This window comes from Semicossyphus pulcher, unplaced genomic scaffold (genome assembly GCF_022749685.1).
Source record: "Semicossyphus pulcher isolate SPU_LCO1_2020_fin unplaced genomic scaffold, fSemPul1.0.p SCAF_28, whole genome shotgun sequence".
Taxonomy (NCBI): Eukaryota; Metazoa; Chordata; class Actinopteri; order Labriformes; family Labridae; genus Semicossyphus; species Semicossyphus pulcher.
This window is the reverse complement of record NW_027211702.1, coordinates 5,551,207-5,574,628: the sequence shown is the minus strand read 5'-3', so window position 1 is coordinate 5,574,628 and position 23,422 is coordinate 5,551,207. Positions and strand designations below refer to the sequence as shown.

General features: G+C 40.7%; 1 protein-coding gene across 1 annotated transcript in view; it reads left to right on the top strand.

The window, feature by feature from the left end:
• LOC138605065 (WD repeat-containing protein 7) overlaps positions 1–23,422 on the top strand; it is a 112,054-nt gene that overhangs the window by 30,286 nt on the left and 58,346 nt on the right. The window contains exons 19-22 of the mRNA XM_069677143.1: positions 2,783–2,877; positions 14,349–14,467; positions 14,800–14,923; positions 21,285–21,398. Coding sequence (XP_069533244.1) covers positions 2,783–2,877; positions 14,349–14,467; positions 14,800–14,923; positions 21,285–21,398 — 452 coding nt within the window. The remainder of the gene's footprint in view (positions 1–2,782; positions 2,878–14,348; positions 14,468–14,799; positions 14,924–21,284; positions 21,399–23,422) is intronic.

Genomic DNA, 23,422 nt, shown 5'->3' with positions numbered 1-23,422 from the left:
TCATTAAGAGTTGGCTGAATTAGAAGAAACATGAAGTTGTTTTCCTGTTGGTCAGGTGCTTCAGTGTGGACGAAGGTCATCATAAGTGTTGACTTCCATAAGGATGAAGGGCTTTTGGGAGAATTTGTTTTTCTTCTCCTAGAAATTATATTAAGAATTTACACAAGTTGCTTGGTATGCTTGCAGAGCATACAGTAAGCACTGCAGATTGAAAAGTGAAGATGAACTGAAGATAGGACAGAAGGACACATTGAAAGAGCTCTAATCTACACACGTCCATATGGGTTGATTTTCACTTTCCAATATATTAATACACATGTCTGTGCCCCACAATTCCATTTTAATTCATTATGTTTAATATGTGGGTAGAAAAAAAAAGACTTGGCAGCTGAGCCACATTTAAACAATTTTGCAGCGAGTTGCTTTTCTTTGGTTTGAACTGAATAAACTTAAATTGATTTACTGGATTTAGATTTTATTTAGATAACCTAGAACAACATTTTACAGCTCGTTATACATGTTCAACAAAACGCGTCGGGGCGGCTGTCGCTCAGTGGTAGAGTCGGTTTTCTCAATAGGAAGGTTGGGGGTTCGGCCTCTGACTGCTACAGGCACATGTCGAAGTGTCCTCGGGCAAGACACTGAACCCCAAATTGCTCCCGGTGGCCGGGCATCGCGTATGAGCATAAATCTGATTGGAGATTAGGCCTTCGCCACGTGAATGTGACATGTGGTGTAAAAGTGGTTCTGAGTCGTCCAAAGACTAGAAAAGCGCTGTATCAGTACAGTCCATTACCATTTACATGTAAGGGCCAAAAGCAGTGCTCCGATTCCAACATGAGCTACACTAACAAGCCACAAACTGAACTGATGAAGTGTGATATCAAAATGCATCACATATATACATTCAGCCTGAGTAGTTTGGCAAGACTTGGTATTCATAGATAATCCTTAAAGATGGCGCAATTTATGTTGTACTCTATCAACTGAAGTACATCACAGAAAACCTGTCCATGCAAACACAGAGAGGGAGGTTTTTTTTTACCAAAGATGACAGAGTTAAAAATTACCAGTCTCGTTCTCTGTTAACAGATATCTTCATATGGATGCAGAATCTGTAGGTGAGGGATTTTTGCTTTTGGAAGAGCTTTGGTTTCCAATCCTTGCCCAATTAGTATGGACAAATGACCTTTAATATGGCTTTTTTAATGCATGAAAACAGTCTGTGTTGAGAGCAAGACGTGCAACATATTGGCCTATCATCAATATGTGTACCTCCGCTACCTCCGCATCAGATGCTCTACGAATAGATATCTGCACATGAATGCAAATATAAATCTGCTCATAGGCATCATCTCTCAATTACAAATCTGTGTTTGCATCTTAAATTGCTGGTGAGATGTTGAACAATAACCAGCGAACTGTCGAGGATGTCTTGGCCGAGATTTTTGAAATCATTTTTTTGAGTCATTTAGAAGCCCCAGACAAATTTAGTTCCAGAGAGTAAATCATCATCCGGCAATAACCCAAAGGTTCTGAGAGTCTTTTACAAGCAGTTACACAGGTTTTTGAAGATGGTGGTATCTGTTGCTGTATTGGCTCATGTGTTATACCAATCAGTGCACGCTTCCCTCACTCAGGGTTTTGTGTTTTCAGTACCTTCTTTGAAGCAGGAGCTCTAGTCCCTCTAAATGTTGTCCTAAGAAATACGATTGTTCCAGTTCTTGCAGTGTGAACACAATGAAAATGGACAAGTGTCCTCCAGCTGTTCTCAACACTATGAAATAGTTTCTCTTGGCCAAAAGTGCCTATTGACAAGAAAGTGTGTTTGTGTGTGAGTCAGGTGTTGTCAGTGCTTTTATTTGTGTGAGTGTGTTGTAGTGAAAGGGCACTGAGAGCAGGTGTGTGGGTCCGGTGAGTGTTGGGGGGGCATGCGGATGCACATGTTCTTATGCTCTGTTGCTCACTGCAAGTTGTTTGAATAATATAAGTTTTGTGTGTTACAACAGATTCATCAGGATATAAATAGAAAAGAATATATTGGTAGTTTATGTTCAGTAAAATCCAAGTTTAGTTTTCCACTTTTTCCTTCTATGATACTTAAATTAATCAAATAAGGTCCATTTAATTCTGTGACATAAGGATAACAGTAACAGTACCTTAAAGTACGTGTAGTACTTATAAAATACATAATAAAAATCTCATTTAATTTACCAAAAAACTTACGCTTTATATCCCTTTCCAAAAATGTCTTGCAGCTGATTTTGGGGACTTTTTTAGCTTCTAATTTTTTAACTTCCTGTCAGTGATTTGTTGCCTGGCAACTGCTATTGATCGCTGTATTGATTGTTGTATTGGAAGTGTTGGTGTGTCTCTGGAAGTTAGACGCCTCCAGTCTGTTCAGGCTCAGGATTGTGTCCTCCACCCAAAATTCAATAGACTGGAGCCTGAGAAGACACACACCCACACGCACACACACGCACACCCACAATCACACACACTTCCAAACACACTCGCGCACGCACACACACTGAAATTCAAGCAGTTGGTTTCAGGAAACAGAAGTAAAAAAAATATGGGTGAACTCCTGTTTTTATGTATGTATGTGTTTCTGTGAGTGTGTTTCTTTGTATTTTAGGTTTGTGTGTGTGTGTGTGTGTGTGTGTGTGTGTGTGTGTGTGTGTGTGTGTGTGTGTGTGTGTGTGTGTGTGTGTGTTGGCCCTCCTCTCTCCTCCCTGGTCCTTTTAATATTTCATGCCTCCTCTTTGTGATCCTCCTCCAGGCCTCCCAGACCAGGAGGAACCCCGGAGACTCCTCGCAGGACGCAGCCCCCCCCTCAGCCCTCCAACCCGGCGCTACAGGCCCAGATCAAACAAGGTAAGTACAAAAGGAGGGGGCGCTCGCTTCACACACCCCCGGGATCCCTGCGGGGAGGGCGGGAGGGAGGAGACGGGGGTTTAATAATACAGCCCACCGGCAATTGAACCCACAGAGAGTTATAGAAAAAACACCGAAATATCACAGGAGGAAGCCGCTGTTGTTTCCTCGGTCAGCAGGCCTTTAAAGGCAGGTTCTGCTGTTTTTGACACGAGGGCAGAGTGGTTTGAACTTCAGCTAGAGCGTAAAGCTCTGACTGCAGCTGATTTAGGAAAACAAAGACACAGTTTCACTTGGAAGTACACATTTTAACCTCAATCTAAGCTCACATGACGGGTTTTAGAGCTCTCTCTCTTCTTAATGGGGGAAATGTACTGTTCCGGCCTTCCTTTGCCACAAGTTCAGAGATTACTTCTGGAAATAAAAAATGTTGTCTCTCTCTGAAGTTGTTGCAGCATTGTTATAGTTCTGCAAGCTTATTTGTTAGGAGGTTAGAATGGGTCGATGTTAATTACTTTGATGCAGATGAGATTGTTTTAACCATGACCACTATATCTCTCTGACTAACCAAGGAGTAACCAAACATTAGTCAGAGCAGTGGCAGATCAAAAAACAGTCATATGAACTACTATTGTAAAGGGTAAAGGGATTTGTTTGATGCTATTGATCACAAAATCAGTTAACACTAATACCATGGTACTTCACTGAAGTGGGCATGGTTTAATGAGTCATCGTTAAGGTCTTATTTTAGCCCAAACCGTAATCTCATCCGTAGGGATGGGTGTCAGTGGAGTCCAGTTGGAAGGTATGCTAGAAAGTGAATTTTGAGTTGCCATGACAGCCAGAAAACTCTTTTTCTATTGCTTATGATTGTAACTGTTACTTCATTTACTGTTAATGTTAACTGTTGTTACTGTAGGAAGATGACCACATCCCCTAACCCCCCATTTTCAGACACGCTAATAAAGACATCTTTATTTTTGCACTAAATAATGGAGAGTAGTATCGATAAGAGTATCGATAAGCAGTATCAGTATCGATACCGGTATCGATAAAATCCTAATGATACCCATCCCTACTTCTCAACTTACCGAGTAGTTTTGGTGCATAAACTCTCACCAAATTGTGACTGTTTAACAAAACAAAAACAAACTGTTTGGTTTTCTTCAATGGTCTGAAGGCTGCTTCATCGCTATCAGAATACAGAGATTTTTGTTGTTGGAAATAAAGTAATCCACCTAAATTTCATTAGATTTTAGCACTATTTAGTTGTACCAATTTTCTGAATAACGCTAAGATTGTCAAGAATTTATCAATAAAATTCATTTGAAAATCTGCAAAAAAAACACAATTAGATGTGAGATAACCTTTAATCTTTAAAGGTTAAACAACTTTTTAGGTTGTGGTTTTTGTTAGCTTATCCAAAAAGTGACACACACATGCAATACAAATAGCACCGCTCCTGTTTTTATGCTGTAGCATAATTCCTCAAAACATAATCATAAATCAAGCTTAACTTAAATAAAAATGCATAAAGAGAGGTGGATAAAATAAACATTTATGCAGAAGGAGAGAAAAACGTGTCACTTCCACTCAGTGAAGGTGGAAAATGTGAACTTTTGAGTGTTTCTTTGCAGAGGAAAACCTGCTCTGCTTCACTGTAGGGGACATTTTAACCAGCCGTCACCATCTGCCTAACACACACTCATACACGCGCACAGCTACCTACCACACAACAAGCTCAATACCTACAAATACACACTCCAAAATCAAGTCTTTGTGAATACCGACACCACACACACCACACACACACACACACACACACACACACACACACACACACACATATGCCATGGGTGGCACCCTCGGGTGTTAGGGGTAGGCGTGGTTTTTGGAGCTATTGTCACGCCTTAATGGAGGCCAAGCGTGACAAGCGTGTGGACTTATTCACGCCACACGCCTATTCACCACCATTGAGGGGGAACGCTCGGCCGTGACCTTTGCTCAGCCAGCTACTCCAACCTGCCCCGTGTGTGTGTGCGTGTTTCTGTGTGTGTGTGTGTCAGAGGCTTTGTGAAAGAGAGCGCTGTTAACCTTGCTCACCGTCTCTTTTCACATGGAAATAAATGAGGAGGCCCCTCTGATATACTGCAGCATTTACAGTGAGATTAACCAAGAGAGCAAGGTGCACACAATTTAACACACTTTCAAACACCTTATAGTCACTATTTTATTATCGTGTCCACATTGATGCAGAAAAGATTTCAACAACCTTTATCTGTTTCCTACTTTTGTCCACACTCTGACAACATTTACCACAAACGCACAAACTTTTATTTTTCCAAGACATTTTCAGTTTGATGGGAACAAAGGATAACTCCATGGGTTTGACTTCTGTAGGTTTGTCTTTCACTTGTTTGATTCATAATAACATTTTATTTACTAAGTTAATTGTTGAAATACTAAACATTAGTAATCCTTTTATTTGGTCAGAGAAAACAATCATTTCTGAATCCAGAGAGACAAGTCAAACTGCCTTACAAACGTTAAGTCGATTAATGAACTGATGAACCGACGAATCTTTTGTTTTTGCTGTTGTTGTTTTTTTGTTGATCCGAAAAATTATCCGATCCGTGACTTAAAACCTTGAAGCGATCTGATACCAGTAGAAAAATCAATTTCTCAGTTCTTTCCTATGTTCCTTTGACCAGACAATTCATACAGATGTAGAAAACTTAAATCAGTTGACGAGGAAAATATTTTTTAGCACACCTGATAAAGAGTGACAGTAAACACTGACATTGTAGAAATTCCAGCCAACCTTGGCTAACAGGTCGCATTCTGATCCTCCATCTTACCACTATTTTATGATGCCATGGTCTTTATGAAAACACTCAAAGATGTGTGAGTAATTGCTGGATTGTGTAATCGGCTCTACTGGAAAACGCAGAACAGGTGAGTCTGAGAAGAAAGGTCAGAGCACTGACCTATCAACGCCAACAAGAGGAAGTGTTTGTCAGTGTTCACATCAACATCCAAGTTTTAATTGCCACTGAAAAACTGTGGGAATCTCTTCAAGTCTACACAGCTATGTCAACACTTTGTTATTGGTGTGTCGCTGCCAACCTTCTTTAAACTAAACTATATTTTACTCGTATTTTAATGTTGATAGCATGTACAGTCTGTATGTATTATGTTGAACATCAGCAAAGTTTGAGGCCTCAATTGATATAGTAAGAGTTTCAACTTTGAATACCTGATTGATTAGGTTAGATGTGATTATTAAAGTATCATCTGCATATTGGATTGTTTTACAATGTAACTACGACTGTGAGTTCTCTTCACTGGTTTAGCGGCTAATCTAGCTAATTTAGCTCATTTCCATGTGATTTTTCCCGCACTTTATTGTACAAAATTTTCCTCAGAGCCAAACTTTTGTTGAGTGAAGTAATACTTAAGTGTGTCCATTCTGCTTGATGAAGCAGTTTGGGTTAGTCAAATATATAGTATATGTCGGTATTACTCCAGTTTGGCTTCCTTCAATAAACAAGGTGGTAAAAAAAGAGCTTAAAAAGATCAGCAGGTGTTAAGACACTCAACATAGACTCATTAAAAAGATGTGTCACTTTAAAGTTAATAATCAGAAACTCTTAAATGTTTTTAAATTGAACAAACTGTTCGTATGAAATTATTTGTTTCAGCTGCAGTGCTGTTTTTTTCCAGGGTCAAATATGAATCTGAGCATGAACTAGGGACTCAACCGACCTTGGTGAATCACAGCATGCTTGGAACCAGGGCTGAGCAAAATCTAAAATAGTTCAGTGAGAATTGTTTATGAACCAAAAGCATCTGATGGGGAAGAAACCACTGCTTGTAGGTAGAGCACACACAAGAGGTGGTTTTGGACAGTAACAATTGTTTTTAAATCTCCCTTTCTTTGTCATAGTTTAATATAAAAAACATTAAAGCTGATCACAAGATAATCTTGTAATTTAATGTACTTGCAGTAACATGATAACATTACATTTATGATTCCTCTGATTGTTGACTTTTCAGGCACTGAATTGTCAAGTTAGAAATGAAAGTTCAAGTATCGTCTGCATACCCGATTATTTTGCGGTTTTACCAAAAGTCTCTCCAAGAGCCACTGGCTCAGTTCTTAAAGTCCTTACACATCAATACGATGCAAAATGATATTTAACCTCCTCATACAGCAGGTTTTCATCGAATTTTTTCTTTTTTTTCTGCATAAATGCTGACAAATGCTGTTGACTGCCCACAGCCGTCATCACTCTATCTTTCCTGGTTCTGTCTCCTTTCATCATCACAAGGTTGTTCACTGCATGGCTTTAGCCTGCTGCCTGTTCTCTTTCACATACACACTCTCTTTAATATTTCTCTCACTTTTCTGAATTTAATCTCACACATTTTTCTTTCAATGTTACTCTGTTTGTCTTTCTTTCCTTCTTTACCACCAACTGATGTAAATGTTGCTGTAGCTGTTTTCTCTGTCACGTCTGTGCTCCATGTTTTCTCTGTGGTAGTATTGACTACCTTGAGTAGCTTTTAATTTTGTACTTGTTGCATAGAGTCTATGATTGTTTTAAAAAGATAAATGCTCTATAACATATATGTTTAAAACATGATCTTATGACTGTGAGAAAAGCTGGGCTTTCTTTCTTTGTCAATTGCCAAGTGTTCAATCTGAAAACTAACTTGCTCTATCTCCACAGTATAAAGGTTTCAGGATTCTGGCCCAAGCAAAAAGAAAAACAAATTAACTTTTTTATTACAATATAAAACAGCCAATTATATCTTACCAACAGAGATATGTTGGTCATCCTTTTGTAAACAAGGTGTATGTTCTTTTTTAAAATTAACCTATAATATTTGTTGAAAAATGCTAGTGCCACAGTCTGAAACCTCTGCGTCCTGGTCGAAGCTGAAGTTTGTCTTCATGTCTAAACTAACAGCTAATTTTGATGTATAATTTTGACATGTATGAAAATTTACAATATCTTGTAACTTTTCTCTGCATAGGTTTATTTTCCTGTTTCTAGTCTTTGTTTTAGATCAGTTAGTTTTAGTTTTTTTTCTCTTTTCTTTTTAAGTTTCTCTTTTTCTTGCTAAGATTGTGGTATCAACAAATTCAGTGATTTTACTAATTTGACTGATTCACTTTAGCATAGCAGAGTCTCTGATTCTGAATCCTAGATATATATTGAACAATTTGTGAGACTTACATACATCGATCAGCCATAACATTATGACCACGTGGCTAATATTGAGTAGGACCTCTTTTGCCTTGACCACAGCCCTGACCCGTCGAGGCATGGACTCCACCAGACCTCTGAAGGTGTTCTGAGGTATCTGGCACCAAGACGCCAGCAGCAGATCCTTTAAGTCCTGTAGGATGCGAGGTGGGGCCTCCATGGATCGGACTTGTTTGTCCAGCACATCCCACAGAAGCTCGGTTGGATTGAGATCTGGGGAATTTGGAGGCCAAGTCAACACCTTGAACTCTTCGTGTTCCTCAAACCATTGCTGAACCATGTTTGCAGTGTGGCAGGGCGCATTATTCTGTTGAAAGGGAATACTGTTTCCATGAAGGAATGTACTTGGTCTGCAACAATGTTTAGGTAGGTGGTACGTGTCAAAGTAACATCCACATGAATGGCAAGACCCAAGGTTTCCCAGCAGAACATTGCCCAAAGCTTCACACTCCGCCAGTTTGCCATCTTCCCATAGTGCATCCTGGTGCCATGTCTTGCCCAGGTAAGCGATGCACACGCACCCGGCCATCCACGTGATGTAAAAGAATATGCGATTCATCAGACCAGGCCGCCTTCTTCCTTCGCTCCGCGGTCCAGTTCTGATGCTCAAGTGCCCATTGTAGGCGCTTTCGTCGGTGGACAGGGGTCAGCATGGGCACCCTGACTGGTCTGCGGCTACTCAGCTCCATACACTACAAACTGTGATGCTCTGTGTGTTCTGACACCTTTCTGTCAGAACCAGCATTCATTTTTTCAGCTATTTGAGCTAAAGTAGCTCTTCTTTTGAATCATACCTCACGGGCCAGCCTTCGTTTCCCATCCGCATCAGTAAGACTTGGTTTTCCTTCCTTGCACCACTTTTCTTTGGTACTGACCGCTGCAGACCGGGAACACCCCACAAGAACTGCAGTTTTGGAGATGCTCTGACCCAGTCATCTAGCCTTCACAACTTGGCCCTTGTTAAAGTCGCTCACATCCTTACTCCATTTTTCCTGCTTCCAACACGTCAACTTCAAGAAGAAAATGTTCACTTGCTGTCTAACGTACCCTGCCCACTGACGGGTCATTGTAACGAAATCATAAATGTTATTCACTCGACCTATCAGTGGTCATAATGTTATGGCTCATCAGTGTACACTCACATGTATAAATTAATGTGATCAATTTCAAACTTTCTGCCATGATTTCCAATTGTACGAAGCACGAAGTACGAAGTGCTTAACCTGTTACATTGGATCACATAAGAATTGGTGGTAATAGTACACTAATAGTAGATTGCTTGTATATAGTAAAACCTACCACTAATATTGAATACCATTGTAGTTGAGGTGGTTTGTAGGGAAATGGCTCCCGTGATTTGGACTTTCTGCACCATATCTACGCACCAAGCCATTGTTCGTGAAATATCTCAATGCTAACATTCACTGCTAACGGTGTGTCAGATAAGGGTTTGGCGCTCAAGATGGTGGATATTTCTGTCTGACCTTTATCTAGGAGACTGCAGATCACGCCCTGTCGCAGACTTGCAATTATTTTCTTTCTTTCTAACTATAACCATGATCTCTCCCTAATCTTAACCATATCCTAACTGTGGTTAGGATAAGTTGGGCGTCGGATGTGTGGTCAGATTTGATGTTAACCCAACATGACTTCCATTTGCGTGAAGGAAGTTTTAAGTATTTTTTTTAACTTTCATGTGAGGGCTTCCTTTTTGTTTTTTTATGTTGTTATTTGTTCTTGTGTCACTTAACTACAAATTCTTCTTCCCTGCGTCCTGACTGCTTGTCTCCTCTCTCCGTTTGCTGTATATACTAATGCCTTCCTAATCTGTTCTTTCCTTCTTGGCTCTTTCTCTCCTTCTCTTCCTTTACAAGCTGCTGTAGCTGCCACAGCCAACACCAGCACTGTTACTACTGCTGGGGCTCTGGGGGCCCCTGGCTCCCCCAGCCCCGGCCCTGCTTCTCATAACATCCTCTCAGTCAATGAAGGTACAGACTGAACTGAAGGGTACAATTTAGGGAAAGTCTCACAGTCATCCTTTCTTTTCCCAGTTACTTATCGGTATCTGTAGAGATCTTCTGCTTCATAGATCTTCTCCTCTATTTTTACTCTTTTTGTTTCTCCTTCTCATCTCTAGTTATTATTTTTCACTCACCATTCTTATTTCTGTTTTCCCTTTATCTCTTGACTTCACTCTCTCTTGATGCTATCACAATTCCTCACCTCTCCTCTTTCCACTCCATCATTCATCACCCCACTATTTTCCCATTTCTCTCCTTCTGGTCTCTCATCACCTCATTTCTCTTTACTTGCGTCAGTCTTGTTTTTCCTGCAGCTAGTGCTAGGTTTTCATCTCAGGTGTCTAGATCCAGTTTTTCGCAGCGTCTTTGTCCTTGTTTTTGTCTACAGTACTGTCTGTGTATCTGCCTGTCCGTCATCGCTGAGTTCAGTCTGCTCTCAAACCTTTCTCCAACATCTCAATGATGCAAAACTTTTGGCAGAGAAACTGAGAACCTGGGAAATCAAACCAGGTTATCAATATCTGCAAAGGCTAGCAGTTTAACCTCCCCAATATAAGTCAAAATATTGGAAATTAAAAGTATGGAAGCAAATTATCCCAACATTATCGAGTACAAAACCAGTACTTAAAGTACCATCAATCTTCAGCCAATATCGATTGCACATTTTGAGCCATTCTCCCACAAATTCAACAATTTCTGACCACAATGGTCATAACAGAAACTCAGAATGAGGCTTTTGAAACTGTTTAGCATGTCAACAATTGTTCTAATTTTATATCCAAGTTTACAAAACCTGCGGGCACGGAGTTAAGTCTCATGGTGCAACAAAACTTGATGAGATTAAGAGCTGCATCATCAGCAAACAAGCAGACTTTCCTGAGGTTTGGACTGATGGGTTTGAGAGCGCACTGGCTGCAGTCCTTATGCCCCGGTCTTTTGTCTCTTCTCAGTTGTTGGCAGTATTGTGCAGTCCTGCCCTGTCTGTCTCCCGGTTTACCTGTCTGTCTATCAGAATGTCCATGTGTCCTGACGTTTCAGTCTCTCTGTGCTCACTGTTTGCATGCTTGCTACACCACCTGATGGAATGGGGAGTGTCTCACTGGGGGGAAAAACAAGCCCACAAAAATGATTTAAACGGACCAAATTAAAAACTCTAATTTGTGCTCAGCAACAACTCTAACTTTGTCCCCCTTCTTACAATTGCGGCACATCGATCTGACACTGTACTCGTACATTTTGAAGAGGGACACGTTTCAAAAGTTGCGTTTAAAGTAAAAACAAACAAACAGATAACTGAATGTTTTTTGTAACTTAACTAAAGTGAATCATTTTACGTTCATAGTTGGGAGTCTAATGCTGTTTTTTATTTTTAAACTCTTATAATAAATGTTTATTTTTAACAGGATGTTGGCTTTTATCTCGGAGGCTTGTTGCCCAATCCACCCACACAATGAATGTGCTCTGATATGATGCCATGTCTGTGGTTTCTATAGGGAATTAAAGTGCCTTTCAAAGCTGATAACCTTTAGTTTCCAATTTACAAAGAAGTTATTTTTATTCATTTTTATATGGTATAAAGCAAGCATGCACTCAGAGGCTCATTGATCCCAGAATAATTAGTTAGTTTAGAACTTAAATTGCCTAGAAAGTTTTTGCCGAGGTAAATTGCAATTTTGGTGGATATGTCAAGTTTTTATTTTGTTTGTTCCCAAAACACTGCCCTGCAGAAACCTAATTTTTTATACAATCAGCAATAGATTTTAGCAGCAGCAGTGATCGAAAAGAAAGACTTCACATTTTTTGCGCCACTTGAAATAATCAGCAGAAGGTGTTTAAATGCAGTAAAACAATTAAAGAGTTTAAATTGATTTAGTGTTCTTCTCACTTCTAGCCAGTGATGGAGGGGGAATTCAGATCTTTAACTTGTATAAAAGTCAAAAGTCCTCAATAAGAAAAACTCTATTATAAGGAAAAGGCCTGCATTGTAAACGTCCCTCAGGTAGAAGTAAATATTGTCACGTTTTTATTGGCTAAATGTACATAAAGTGCCAAATACAAATATTCCCAGTGTAGTATCTAAAGGACCCTTTGAGTGCTACATCATATATACTTTAATTATTACCGATGCCTGATGATGTGTTGCTTTTTACATTTGTAGCTGGTTGAGCTGTTTTGGAAGTTTAATCTACAAACATGCATCATATTTTCTGAAACTGTGGTAGTTTTTTATTTAAAATCTTAACAGGAAAATAAATATATGTTCATTAGAGATAGAAGTAGCATGGAAAGGACATGTTTTAAGTACCCAAACTTTGTACCTGAAGTTATAATCTGGAAAGTAAGAGTAGTTAGCTCAAGAAGTAGGTAGTCGACGTAGAAGTAGTTGGCAGGAGCAGTTTTTGTTTTAGCTAGTTAAGGCCATCTACAACATTGGTCCTATTTCCCTAGTACTTTTTGGGATCACTAACTAAATGTTTTTTAGACTAACATAAGCACATCAAGTTGTTGTGTTATTCATTAATCATATACCTTGTTAAGTTCACATGCACAAGTTAGGTAGTTAAGGTATGTCTAGGAAGGCAGATTGCCAGCAACAGTCAGAGGTAATACTATCCATGCAACATGAACCTCATCTCAACAGTCTTGCAGCAGTGGCTATTATATTGTAATAACGGGGGTCAGAGTTTTGAATCTTATACATATCAATCATTTTAAAGATTGAGGTTTCTGCAAGACAGTGTTGCAAAAATTGCATCTAGAGGTTGACTGATTGTTGTTTTCTGATTGAATACTTTGAGAGTTTGGTTGCAGACAAATTTGACAAAATGTTTATTTTTGTTTGATTCATGTTAAATAAATCTGTCAACCTCTACATTTGACTTTTCCTGAATGCATTGTGTTTGTAATAATGGTTTGAGTTTCCCCTGTTTATCCCCATGGCGGAGGTAAGTTTACACGGTGCCCTTGGCAAAGAAATTTGTACGGAATTTCTTTCCAACTTTAAAGCAATTCAATGTCCATCCGAGTGCATTTCATACATACATCTCCTCTGGAAACCATATATTGAACTAATATATGTGAGTAAGGTCCGTGGTTTGTGTTGAGTATCAACCAATAACCATATGAAAGCTGGTGTACATCTTGTGTTTGGTGTGAAATATGAATACATGCCATTAGTTTGGCTCACACTGATGCAGCGGGATTTGAGCCCAATTCAAGCGATACCAAGACATTTTGACTCAGAATGAAATGTTCTCGTAGAACTTCTATAATCCTACAATGTTTTAATGGTTAATCTGTTTACAAGTAAAGTCTTGCACACACCGTAGTGTCGTAGTAAAACACTCTTTAAGTTCATCATGCCAAGGTATCGTTAACAGGCTTTTGTTGATCCACCTGACAGTTCTGTTTATCTGTTGTCTGTTAAATGCCATCAAACAGGCTCTGGTTAGCAGAACAAAGAACTTTGCTCTAACCAAGACTGAAAGTAACGCTCAGTTAAAGTACCATCCTGTATTCAGCTGTTGTTAGTGTGTGAGGATCGTTTAAGTACGAGGTTATTATGCCTGTGTGGGTGTGTAAGGATGTGAGAGACTCACTGCTGTCATGTGGAAATAGTTTTTACATCACAAAGGAGCAACTTAACGAAGAACTGAGACCAAAATAGAAGTAGTAGAAATGGTAGAGGTGGTTGTTGTAGCAGCAACATGACAGAGGTGACAGAGGCAACAGCATGAGTAGTATTTGTAAGCAACAGCATTAATAGAACTATAGTTGTTGTAAGTAACAGCAACAGTTGTAGCAGTATGATTTGTAGTGTGAGTCCAGTCCATTAATAAAGCATGGGTATAACTACCAAGAATTGCAGTGGTAATAGGCTGTAGACATTCTTGGTCCAAAGAGGATGAATCCTCGTTACTTTGCCACCCTTTGACCTTTCCTCTAGCACCTCCATTAGAGATTAATTTGTTTAGAAGCTGTAGAAGAGGTACATCATCTGCATATTGTTTGCTCTGTACCAACCCTTTGATATTATCTGGGATGTCATTAATACAAAAGTGTTTTCATGTGACAGCAGTGAGGTTTGTGCGTGAGCTCATGAGAGGCTTGGAGATAAGAGAATAATCCTGTGGTCGTCCTTTTCTGACTGTGTTTATGTGTATGTGTGTGTGTGCAGGTTGGAGCCAGCTGGCAGCCATGCACTGCGTGATGCTCCCTGACCTACTTGGCCTGGACAAGTTCAGACCTCCTCTGCTGGAGATGTTGGCGAGGAGATGGCAGGACCGCTGTCTGGAGGTAACACATACACATACATTATACTGTATGTACACATACAGTATAATGTAGAAACAGCGTCAAGCGAAGGCTTCCAGGCCAGCAGGATTAGGATTTTTTTAAATCAATATATCGGCAATTTTGCAACTTGTTTACACTGAATTTATCTTTAAAACATTTACTGTTACATTTATTATTTGTTTAACCAATCCAACAAATGGATCATGTCTGTTTATTTTGGTTCAAACTAAGATGATGGGCATTTAAAATGATCAAGCATAATCTCCAACATGGCTGCTAATCTGAAACGAATAATAGTCATACTCATAACTTTACCCTCTGTGCTGTTTTAGGTGCGTGAAGCAGCCCAAGCTCTCCTGTTGGCTGAGTTAAGAAGGATTGGCCAATCAGGACGTAAGGACACTATCGACCTGTGGGCTCCCTACCTCCCTCAGTATGTGGACACCGTCAGCTCCCGTAAGTACCACACGCTACTTTATATCAGGAAGAAGGGAAGACACAACTTAATGTCTACCTTTTCTTGCACTAAATATCACATACTTTTTATTGTTAGTATTCAATAAAAAGTAGTCAGTACCGTGACAGCCCTAGGTTGTTGAACATCAGCTGTATGCCGTCACATTTTTAAAAGTTGGCCTCTCTTCCCAGGGAAGGTTTTGCCCGGCTGTATTATTGCTAGCCACATGCAGGAAGCGTAACAACAGAAACGGTGCACAGCGAGGGTCAATCCAAAAATTGCGGACGTCATATGTGTCCCCTGTGTGCAGAGTCGATGCAGATCTTAACGTTATCTTATAATCTAAGTTGAATGGAGTAGTGTAAATACTGCAGAAATACAACCCTCCAGTGTCGTCTCATATTTATTTTATTCGCCAAAATAGATTTTTAGCTGCATTTAACGAGTGATGTGTGTCAATGTTTGGCCTGCCTGCTGAGCTGTGGATGGTCAAATCCGTCTTAAACTGAGAGCTACAGAAGTCACAGTGCAGCACAAGAACTACTTCTTTCTCTCTGTCTGTCTTCTGTATATTCTCTCTCTCTCTCTCTCTCTCTCACTCTCACTCTCACTCTCTCTCTCTCTCTCTCTCTCTCTCTCTCTCTCTCTCTCTCTCTCTCTCAGTCTATAGTTAGACCTGCTGATGGGAAGGTGAATCTCCACCTTCTTTTACTAGAAACAGTCTTGGAAAATGCTGTCTGTCTGTGTGTGTGTCTCTGTTGTGTTCAGGAGTCGCCCTGTGGTTGCTGAGGATGCTGGGGGTTCCTCAGGGGAACGGTTGCCATGGTAACGGGCACCGGTCAGTGTTGTGTTACCACAGCAGTACCGCAGGCGGGGAGGGGGATGTTGTGGGGGAGTGATGGGCCGGTGACCTCAGGGGACGAGGGAGGATGGAGGATGGAGGAGGGGGAGGGAACAGAGTGAGAGAGGGAGACAGAGCGAGGTTAAAGGGTCATTGAATTTGATCTGTGTGCTGCACAGCAGGACTGGAACAGACAGTAAGATGACTCCTGCTCGTCCTGGAAATCCTGGAATATCACAGGAAAGTCAGGGAATGTGCTGAATCCTCTGGAGAAGTCCTCTAAAGCTGAAGCTGTAAACAGCAAATTTATAATTCCAATGTTTTGACCTTCAAATTCACTTATTGTCTTTCCTTTAAAACAGGAAGTGTCAACCTCTTTTGTGCTGTGACTGTTTTTGTGCCTAAATTCTTCCAGTTTAACCATCACAGAAACACTGCATGTTAGGGCTGCACGTCGTCACGTTTAACAATTGCAATGTGCGCATGTGCAGTAGTCACATCGCAGGACGTCTGATAAGGAGGCAAATCAACTGAAACACCTCAAGCTGTTACTTTATTGTTGTTCGGTGCAAAAGGAAAACTTGCCAGTTTCTCTCTTTCCATGACTTATCAACAGGAAACGTCTGTGTGATATCACATAAGAGCAGCTCATCATCAGAGCACAGACTGAGCTGAGCGCTGAGCTGCAGAGTCTGTGTGTCACCTGCCTGTAAACTGTAAACATGCGCTGTTACTGATCATGTCGTCTGGATGATCGAGGCAGGCACTTGGTGGCTTGTAAATAAATGTATTCCCGTTATCAGCGGCACCTTGTCCAGGTGCTCGTTAACGCTGTGGCTACATAAACAGAAGCAGTTTGGAATTAACAATGTGTCTCTCTAAAATCCTTCTTACCGTTAAATAATGTGGTTAAAAAACACGAAGACAGAAGTCGTCGGCGATGTTTAAATGTCTAGTTGACACTCGACACTAACAGAAAAGATGATAAACCTGCAGGTAAAACATGAGACTCATGGAGCCCTAATGAACATTTTTAGCTTTTTTTCTAATTGGGAACTTACAAATTCGGTGTCAGGCGCTTAAAGGCTGCTTGTGTGTCTGTATGAGACACTGAGGGTCAAGGGGATCACGTAGGCGATAATGCATTACTTTCATAGCTGTAGGTTCACAGAGTGAAGGAGAACAACCTGGAGTGTAACATAAGAGGCATAGGACTCTTACACTGTTGACACCTTCATCAAACAGGCAATTTGTAGTCCTCCCTCCACCTCTCTCCAGCTGTAGAGTGGGTGGTGTTTGAAGGGAGACACCTGTATTTATCCATTAGCTTTTAGTGCAGAGGAAATGTCACTCTCTGTCGCAGCATGGGGCTGACCACACACACACACACACACACACACACACACACACACACACACACGCACAAAGCAGTGGCCTTTCAGCTCACCTAGAAGTGTTTAAAAGGCTTCAGCACAAAGGAAACAGGGCGAGCTGAAGCTCTTAACCTGCATGCAGAGGGAGAGAAATAAACGGTCCACACGTCTCCATCATCACTGATTTCACATTAAAGGAGCAGTTCAGCTTTTTAGGAAAGATTCTTATTAGCCATCTTTCTGAGAGCAAAATTTGATCATCAAAACGGGGAACCGGCCTGCCTTATCTTACATGAAAAACCATAAAAAACATCTATTGACTGCTGTAAGGACATCGTTAGCCGATAGCTTAGCATAAAGACAGCTAGCTCTGTTCAAAGTTTCTCTGCGCTGGAAGCGTCCGAGGAGAGAGGAAGCAGTAAACACCAGGGAGAAAAATCAACCTGGGGGGGATGGAGAGAGAGGGGCTCCTCACACACTCTCATATTCACACACACTTGATTAAACAAAGTCCCAGCATTGTGCAGCCTCACACACGCATGAACACACACAGTTTCAGGGGTCAAACTGTGTGCTTGTGTGAAGCAGCTGTTTCTTTGATCACTGAACAGCAGTCACCATTTCCTCTCTCTCTTTCTTCTGTGTTTGGTTCATTATCTTCCTCGCTCGCCCGATCCTGTCTAATTTTTTCACCTCATGAACCTGCTGCTGTTAAAGATCCGCCTCTTCCTTTCTTGTCATCCTCTCATCACCTTTTTCTTGTGTGTATGTCTCCTCCATCACCTCTTTCCTTGTTCCTCTGCTTCTTTTTCCTCACCTCCCCCTCATCACCTCTCCAATTTCTTCCTCTTCTTGTCTTCTTCACTTTTCTGTCTTTTTTTCTGTCATACTTCTTTTACAGTGCCACCTCTTCCTCTTTCCGTCCCTTCTCTCCTTCATTTCTTCTATAAACATACTGTTTCATCCACATAGCCCTTCATTTAAAGTACGTAATTAAGCACAAAAAGAAAACTGGCCTTCATCATCCGACATGCAAAAACTATGAATAAGACAAAAAAAGAAACTTCTGATGGAAAAGAAAGAAACTGAATTGAGCCCGCTGTGAACCAAAGAACAGGAAGTGTGTGTTTTAAACAGAGCAGTAACAGAAGCGAGGAGCACCCGATCCTGGAAGGTTAACAAGGCATGCTGGGAGCTATGTGTCATGGCTGACATGACAAGCTTGACCTTGGAGCAGGGCAGCACGCCTTCTCCTCCTCCCCCCTGTCATCCACCCCTCCTCCACCTCCCTCTCTCCTCTTTTTCTCCCTCAGCTCCTGCATCTTTCTCTTTCTCATTCCCCCTCGCTCCGGACAGCTGAGTTATAGGCCCAGCTTCTGCGTGTGTGTGTGTGTGTGTGTGTGTGTGTTTAGGTGAGAGAGAATTAATGAAAGGTGAATCTCTTTAAACAACACTTAGAGACCAGAATTAGCCAAATCTGCTCACCATAAAACACAAATCTATATCTTAGGTTTGGAAGTGTTTTAGATGTTGAATGATGTGTTCACGCCGAAAGCAAAACAATTTCTTACGAGCAAATATATACAATATACTATAAATACTTACACATATGCAAAACACACAGAAATAGTTAAAAAATATTTATACTTAAGTGAGAAATTTGCAGGATGCTTAGTCATGTAAGTAAATCTAAAATTTAATCATTGAAAATTCTCCTGGTGTCCTGAAGTAGCATCAGAAATCGTCAAACCAAACTCCATTCAAAAAACAAGCATTTTTAAAAGTTGTCTGCTTGTTGTCTTGCAGATGGACCAGACAAAGCTTGAATTCAGACTGTTTATAAATCTGCATTACTAAGTAGTTGTTTCAGCATCATTTTAACCTGTTTATTGGTGTTTAATCTCAGCAAAATCTGTTTATTTTGGGTTCTTACGGCTGTAATAAGCCAGATTTCAACCAACAAATGACTTGCTAGAGCCCTCGTAGAACCCAATGACACCTGACAGCCAGTAATAAGCCAGTTTCTTTAAGCCTGGCCCGCACTAAAGATTTTTTAAAATCTTAACAGAGAGAGAGCCCACACATGACAACAAATAAAGATAGATTGAACAGTTTTGTTCCTATAGTGTGTGGAGAGCAACAATATGATCCAAACAGCACACCACACACTAACTAAACTAAAAACTCACTAACATCCGGCTTTTTTCCTTAATGGGAAAGGCTACAATCGGCATTCAGACCCGTGTCAAATGACTCTGCAGCAGACCCGGGTCATTATCGCCTCGGCTTCGATCGGCATGATAGGAACACAAAACCCCACTTGACGCGCTAATCTCCGCCCCCTTTCCGGCGCGATGCTATGCTCCGTCAGTAACTTATGCAACTCTTTGTCATCTCAGCTACAAATTCTGCCCGTCTCCGTCCAAGCAGCGCTTGAACATTGTTTCAAATTTGTCGGCGGCGAGTTTGATAAACTGACTGAATGACTAATAGATACAATGAAGACCTAACCACCGTAACATCTTCACTGGTTACTAACCCAGTTTCGGGCGTGTTTGTGACGTCAGACGGTGACGCAGCAGATAAGACACCGAAAGCAGGATACTCCACTGGCAATGGGAAAAGAGACAATCGGCATTTATAAGCAGGTCTTCCTGGGTCTGAAAAACCTGCGTCAACACGCTAAATTTAGGTGGGAAAGAGGTAACAGATTCATGCATCAACAACCAGAGTCCGACTCTCACAACTGGAAATCTCACTAAATCTAAATTTAGATTTAACAAACAATGCGGACGACGGGCAGGAAGAATTGGTAATGATAGTTTTTGGACTTTTTACTGAAAATTCAGGAAGAAAAAAAGAACAAACTGTGGATGAAGTGGTGGAGACGGCGTGAACACGGACTGTACGGACAAAATCGGCCTGATTATCTTGTAGTGTGTTCCCCGTTTTAGTATAGCTTCTTTTCTTGTCCCTAAACAGGTTTGTGCTTCATATCAGTAGAGCTCATGTGGACTGAAATGTAAGTGAGAGAGAGAGGGAGAGTAAGAGACAGAGAGAGAGAGAGAGAGAGAGAGAGAGAGAGAGAGAGAGAGAGAGAGAGAGAGAGAGAGAGAGATCCGTTAATGTAGAAACATCAGCTGGTCTTTTTGTCCAATCACAGCGAAGCATCAATTATGTTTTAATTAAGTTCAATTAAGTTTTTATCACTTTAATGTTTAGACGGATAATCAACATCCAGGTTGTGTAATGGCCTTTCTGTCAGTGTGTCTGTCTGTGTGTGTGTGTGTGTGTGTGTGTGTGTGTGTGTGTGTGTGTGTGTGTGTGTGTGTGTGTGTGTGTGTGTGTGTGTGTGTGATATAGTGTGTGTGCAGTGTCATTATGTCGAGCTGTCAGCAGCGTGTGTGTGCAGGTTAATTGGAACATGAAGCACAATGTTAACCAGGTTTAATCAATATAATTACACACAGTGTGATTACAGTTTTTTATCGGCGTGTTCGGGTTGAACTCGGAACTCGTGTGAGATGATTGTGTTGTTATTGTTATGTTTTTATTTGTTTAATTGCACGGGGAAACACCATGAGTGTGTGTTTGAGTGTATTTATGTGTGTAATTAATCAATTAGGCTGTTTTCTCAGAGATTAGCGCGCTCAGTGCAGGCTCTGTTACCTTTAGTCGCTTCATTCATTAGCACGGCATCATTCATTAACCCAGCTGTTAATGAAAAGCCTCTCTTAATTGGCAATGGAGCGATAAGGGCCAAATGAAAACACTAAATATAGAGGGTGCTGCTGTGTGTGTGTGCGTGTGTGTGTGTGTGTTTCCATTAATTCTCTAGATAACAGGAAGTCCCAATAAACCTTTATTAGCTACTTAACCAGGACACTTAGCCTGTTAATAAGGATCAACACAGAAACCTGCTCTCATTACGTTTCTAACAATACAGACAAAAACTCAGGATCAGGATTTTAAACACAACATTTGTTAAATTAAACATCAGAAATGTCGTCCTTTATGTATTTTATTCCTGTTACATTAACATGTTGTTTCATTTTGACAGAGAAATAATTCTTGAATAAACACCGTGTGTAGAAACAAACTTACCTGCTGATTTTTAATATTCACTGTTTGTCTCTTTGTCCTCAGCGGGGACGGCCACCGAGCCCTCCACTCCAGCCCCGCCTCCTCCTGAAGCTCAGCCAATAGAAACAACGGCTCCCGCGGAGGAAATGGACGTCACAGACGATGACATCACAGCAGGTAGGAACGAGATATTTTGTTAAGATGTAGCAGGTGTGGTTAGTTGACGAGAAACTATACGTTTAAAGCTGATCCTTGATGTCAGACCTTGTGATGTGCGTCTCGTATGCTGCTACTTTTTGTGTCTGAGTCACTATAACTCGGTCTATATTATAAGGTTTTATTAACGGTGGTAAAGATGACAACCTTTCTCCAACATATGGAAACATCAAAGAGAGGAAAGACGGAGATAATTACACCGAGGCATCAGACATGACCAAACTTTTTAAGGTGCCACTGTTAGCTGAAAACTACATCATCAGAATCAATCACAAAGTTTGGGTTAAAAAAAAAAAACCCTGCCTCACGTACATCCGGTTTAATGCAGAGCAAACACAAACAGGATGAAATGGTCAAATTGTTTTCTGTATGGGGGTTCAGGTTTTTTATATTTGTTGGAGCTGCTGTGGGTGTTTTTGGTTTATTTTTTGATGGAATGATTTATATTGTGGTTATTTGCACGCCACCCCACGAGGGGGCAGTAAAAACACCTTGGTGATGGGTCACGACACACAATTAGTTGATAAATACAGGCCGGAGTGGAAGCCTTAGTGTGTTTGGAGCGCAGAGATGCTATACGAAACTAACACAACTAAAACTACACAAAACAATAAGTTATTATGCACTTGAACTGACACTGCGAAGAAGGCGTCTAACAACATCGCAAGAAGAGGCACTTCGTAGCGTTTCATTCACCACCGTGGCTATCGGTATTGGGCCAATTAGTCACTGCAATATTTTCATCTACAAAGAGTAAGCCTTGCTCAAAGACAGCTCTGTGATTCGCTGTGTGGAAACAGGAGTTTGCTTTAAGGGAGGCCAGCTAACGCTCTGTTTTTAAATCAACTTTATTGTTGTTTAAAAGTATTGTAACTGGTTGGTTGGTCAGTTTAGTTGATGCTGGTACTTATTAAGGGCTGAACTGTGCTGAAGTAAGTCTGAAAGCGGTGCACTAATACTGTTAGATGCATTTGGCTTATCAAAGATGCTAGCTAAACAGCTGCATTAAAATAAACACACCAGAAACTGTGTCTGTTTAAAAACCGAAAGTTACTGTTTTCCTTTCCCTGATGTCACAGTGAGTCTCTGCAGACGTATTAGGCTGCTATAGGGCACACAAGATATAGTAGGACATCTGGAAAGCTTGCTCTGCTATCTATAATAAAACAAGACATATAGTGGGAAACATGTGTAACATGTCTTAGTTTGTAATCTCCAGACCACGCAGGGCACAGGAATTAACTTAAATTGAGCAACAATAAATAAAAACAACTCAGAGGCACTTTTTCTTCAAACAGTTAAAATGCCTTTATTCTCCTGGCAGGGTCATGTTTCCCTTAAAACATATTATTTGGTTGGTTTTATTCTCTTTGGTCCAATCGCAGCATCAGGGACAGGGTGCAGAGTTAGAGTCAGCAAGGTGTTCAGCATCTTATCAAAGATCAAAATAAGCAAGTCTCATAGTAACGTCTCCTGCTCACCAAGTGTTTGAGGAGATAAATTATGGAATCATGTTGTCCTGTGTCCTGTGGAGCCTCATCTGCTTTTATATAAAAACATTAAACATTTATTTATCATTTATGTTCTGCAGAATTCAGAGTTTTGCTCCGGTGACTCTGAACGAGGGTTAATAATACTGTGTGTGTGCGAAATCGGGGTTCTGTGACCTGCATGGTGTTAAAAGCAGTTTGGTGTTTATTGTGCACACATGCTCTTTCTCACACACACACACACACACACACACACACACACACACACACACACACACACACACACACACACACGTTAAAGGTGAGAACCACTTCTCCCTTGAAACGACTGACACCTGCAGCACAGGTGTAGAAAACGCACATACACACACTTTTCCAGTCCATTTACCTTTTGTCACATTTACCTGAAAGTTTAACTGTGACAGACGCACACAGGTAGATCTTCTCTAGTGACTCACACAGGTAGACATCTATCATTGTCTCTTTCTTTAATCT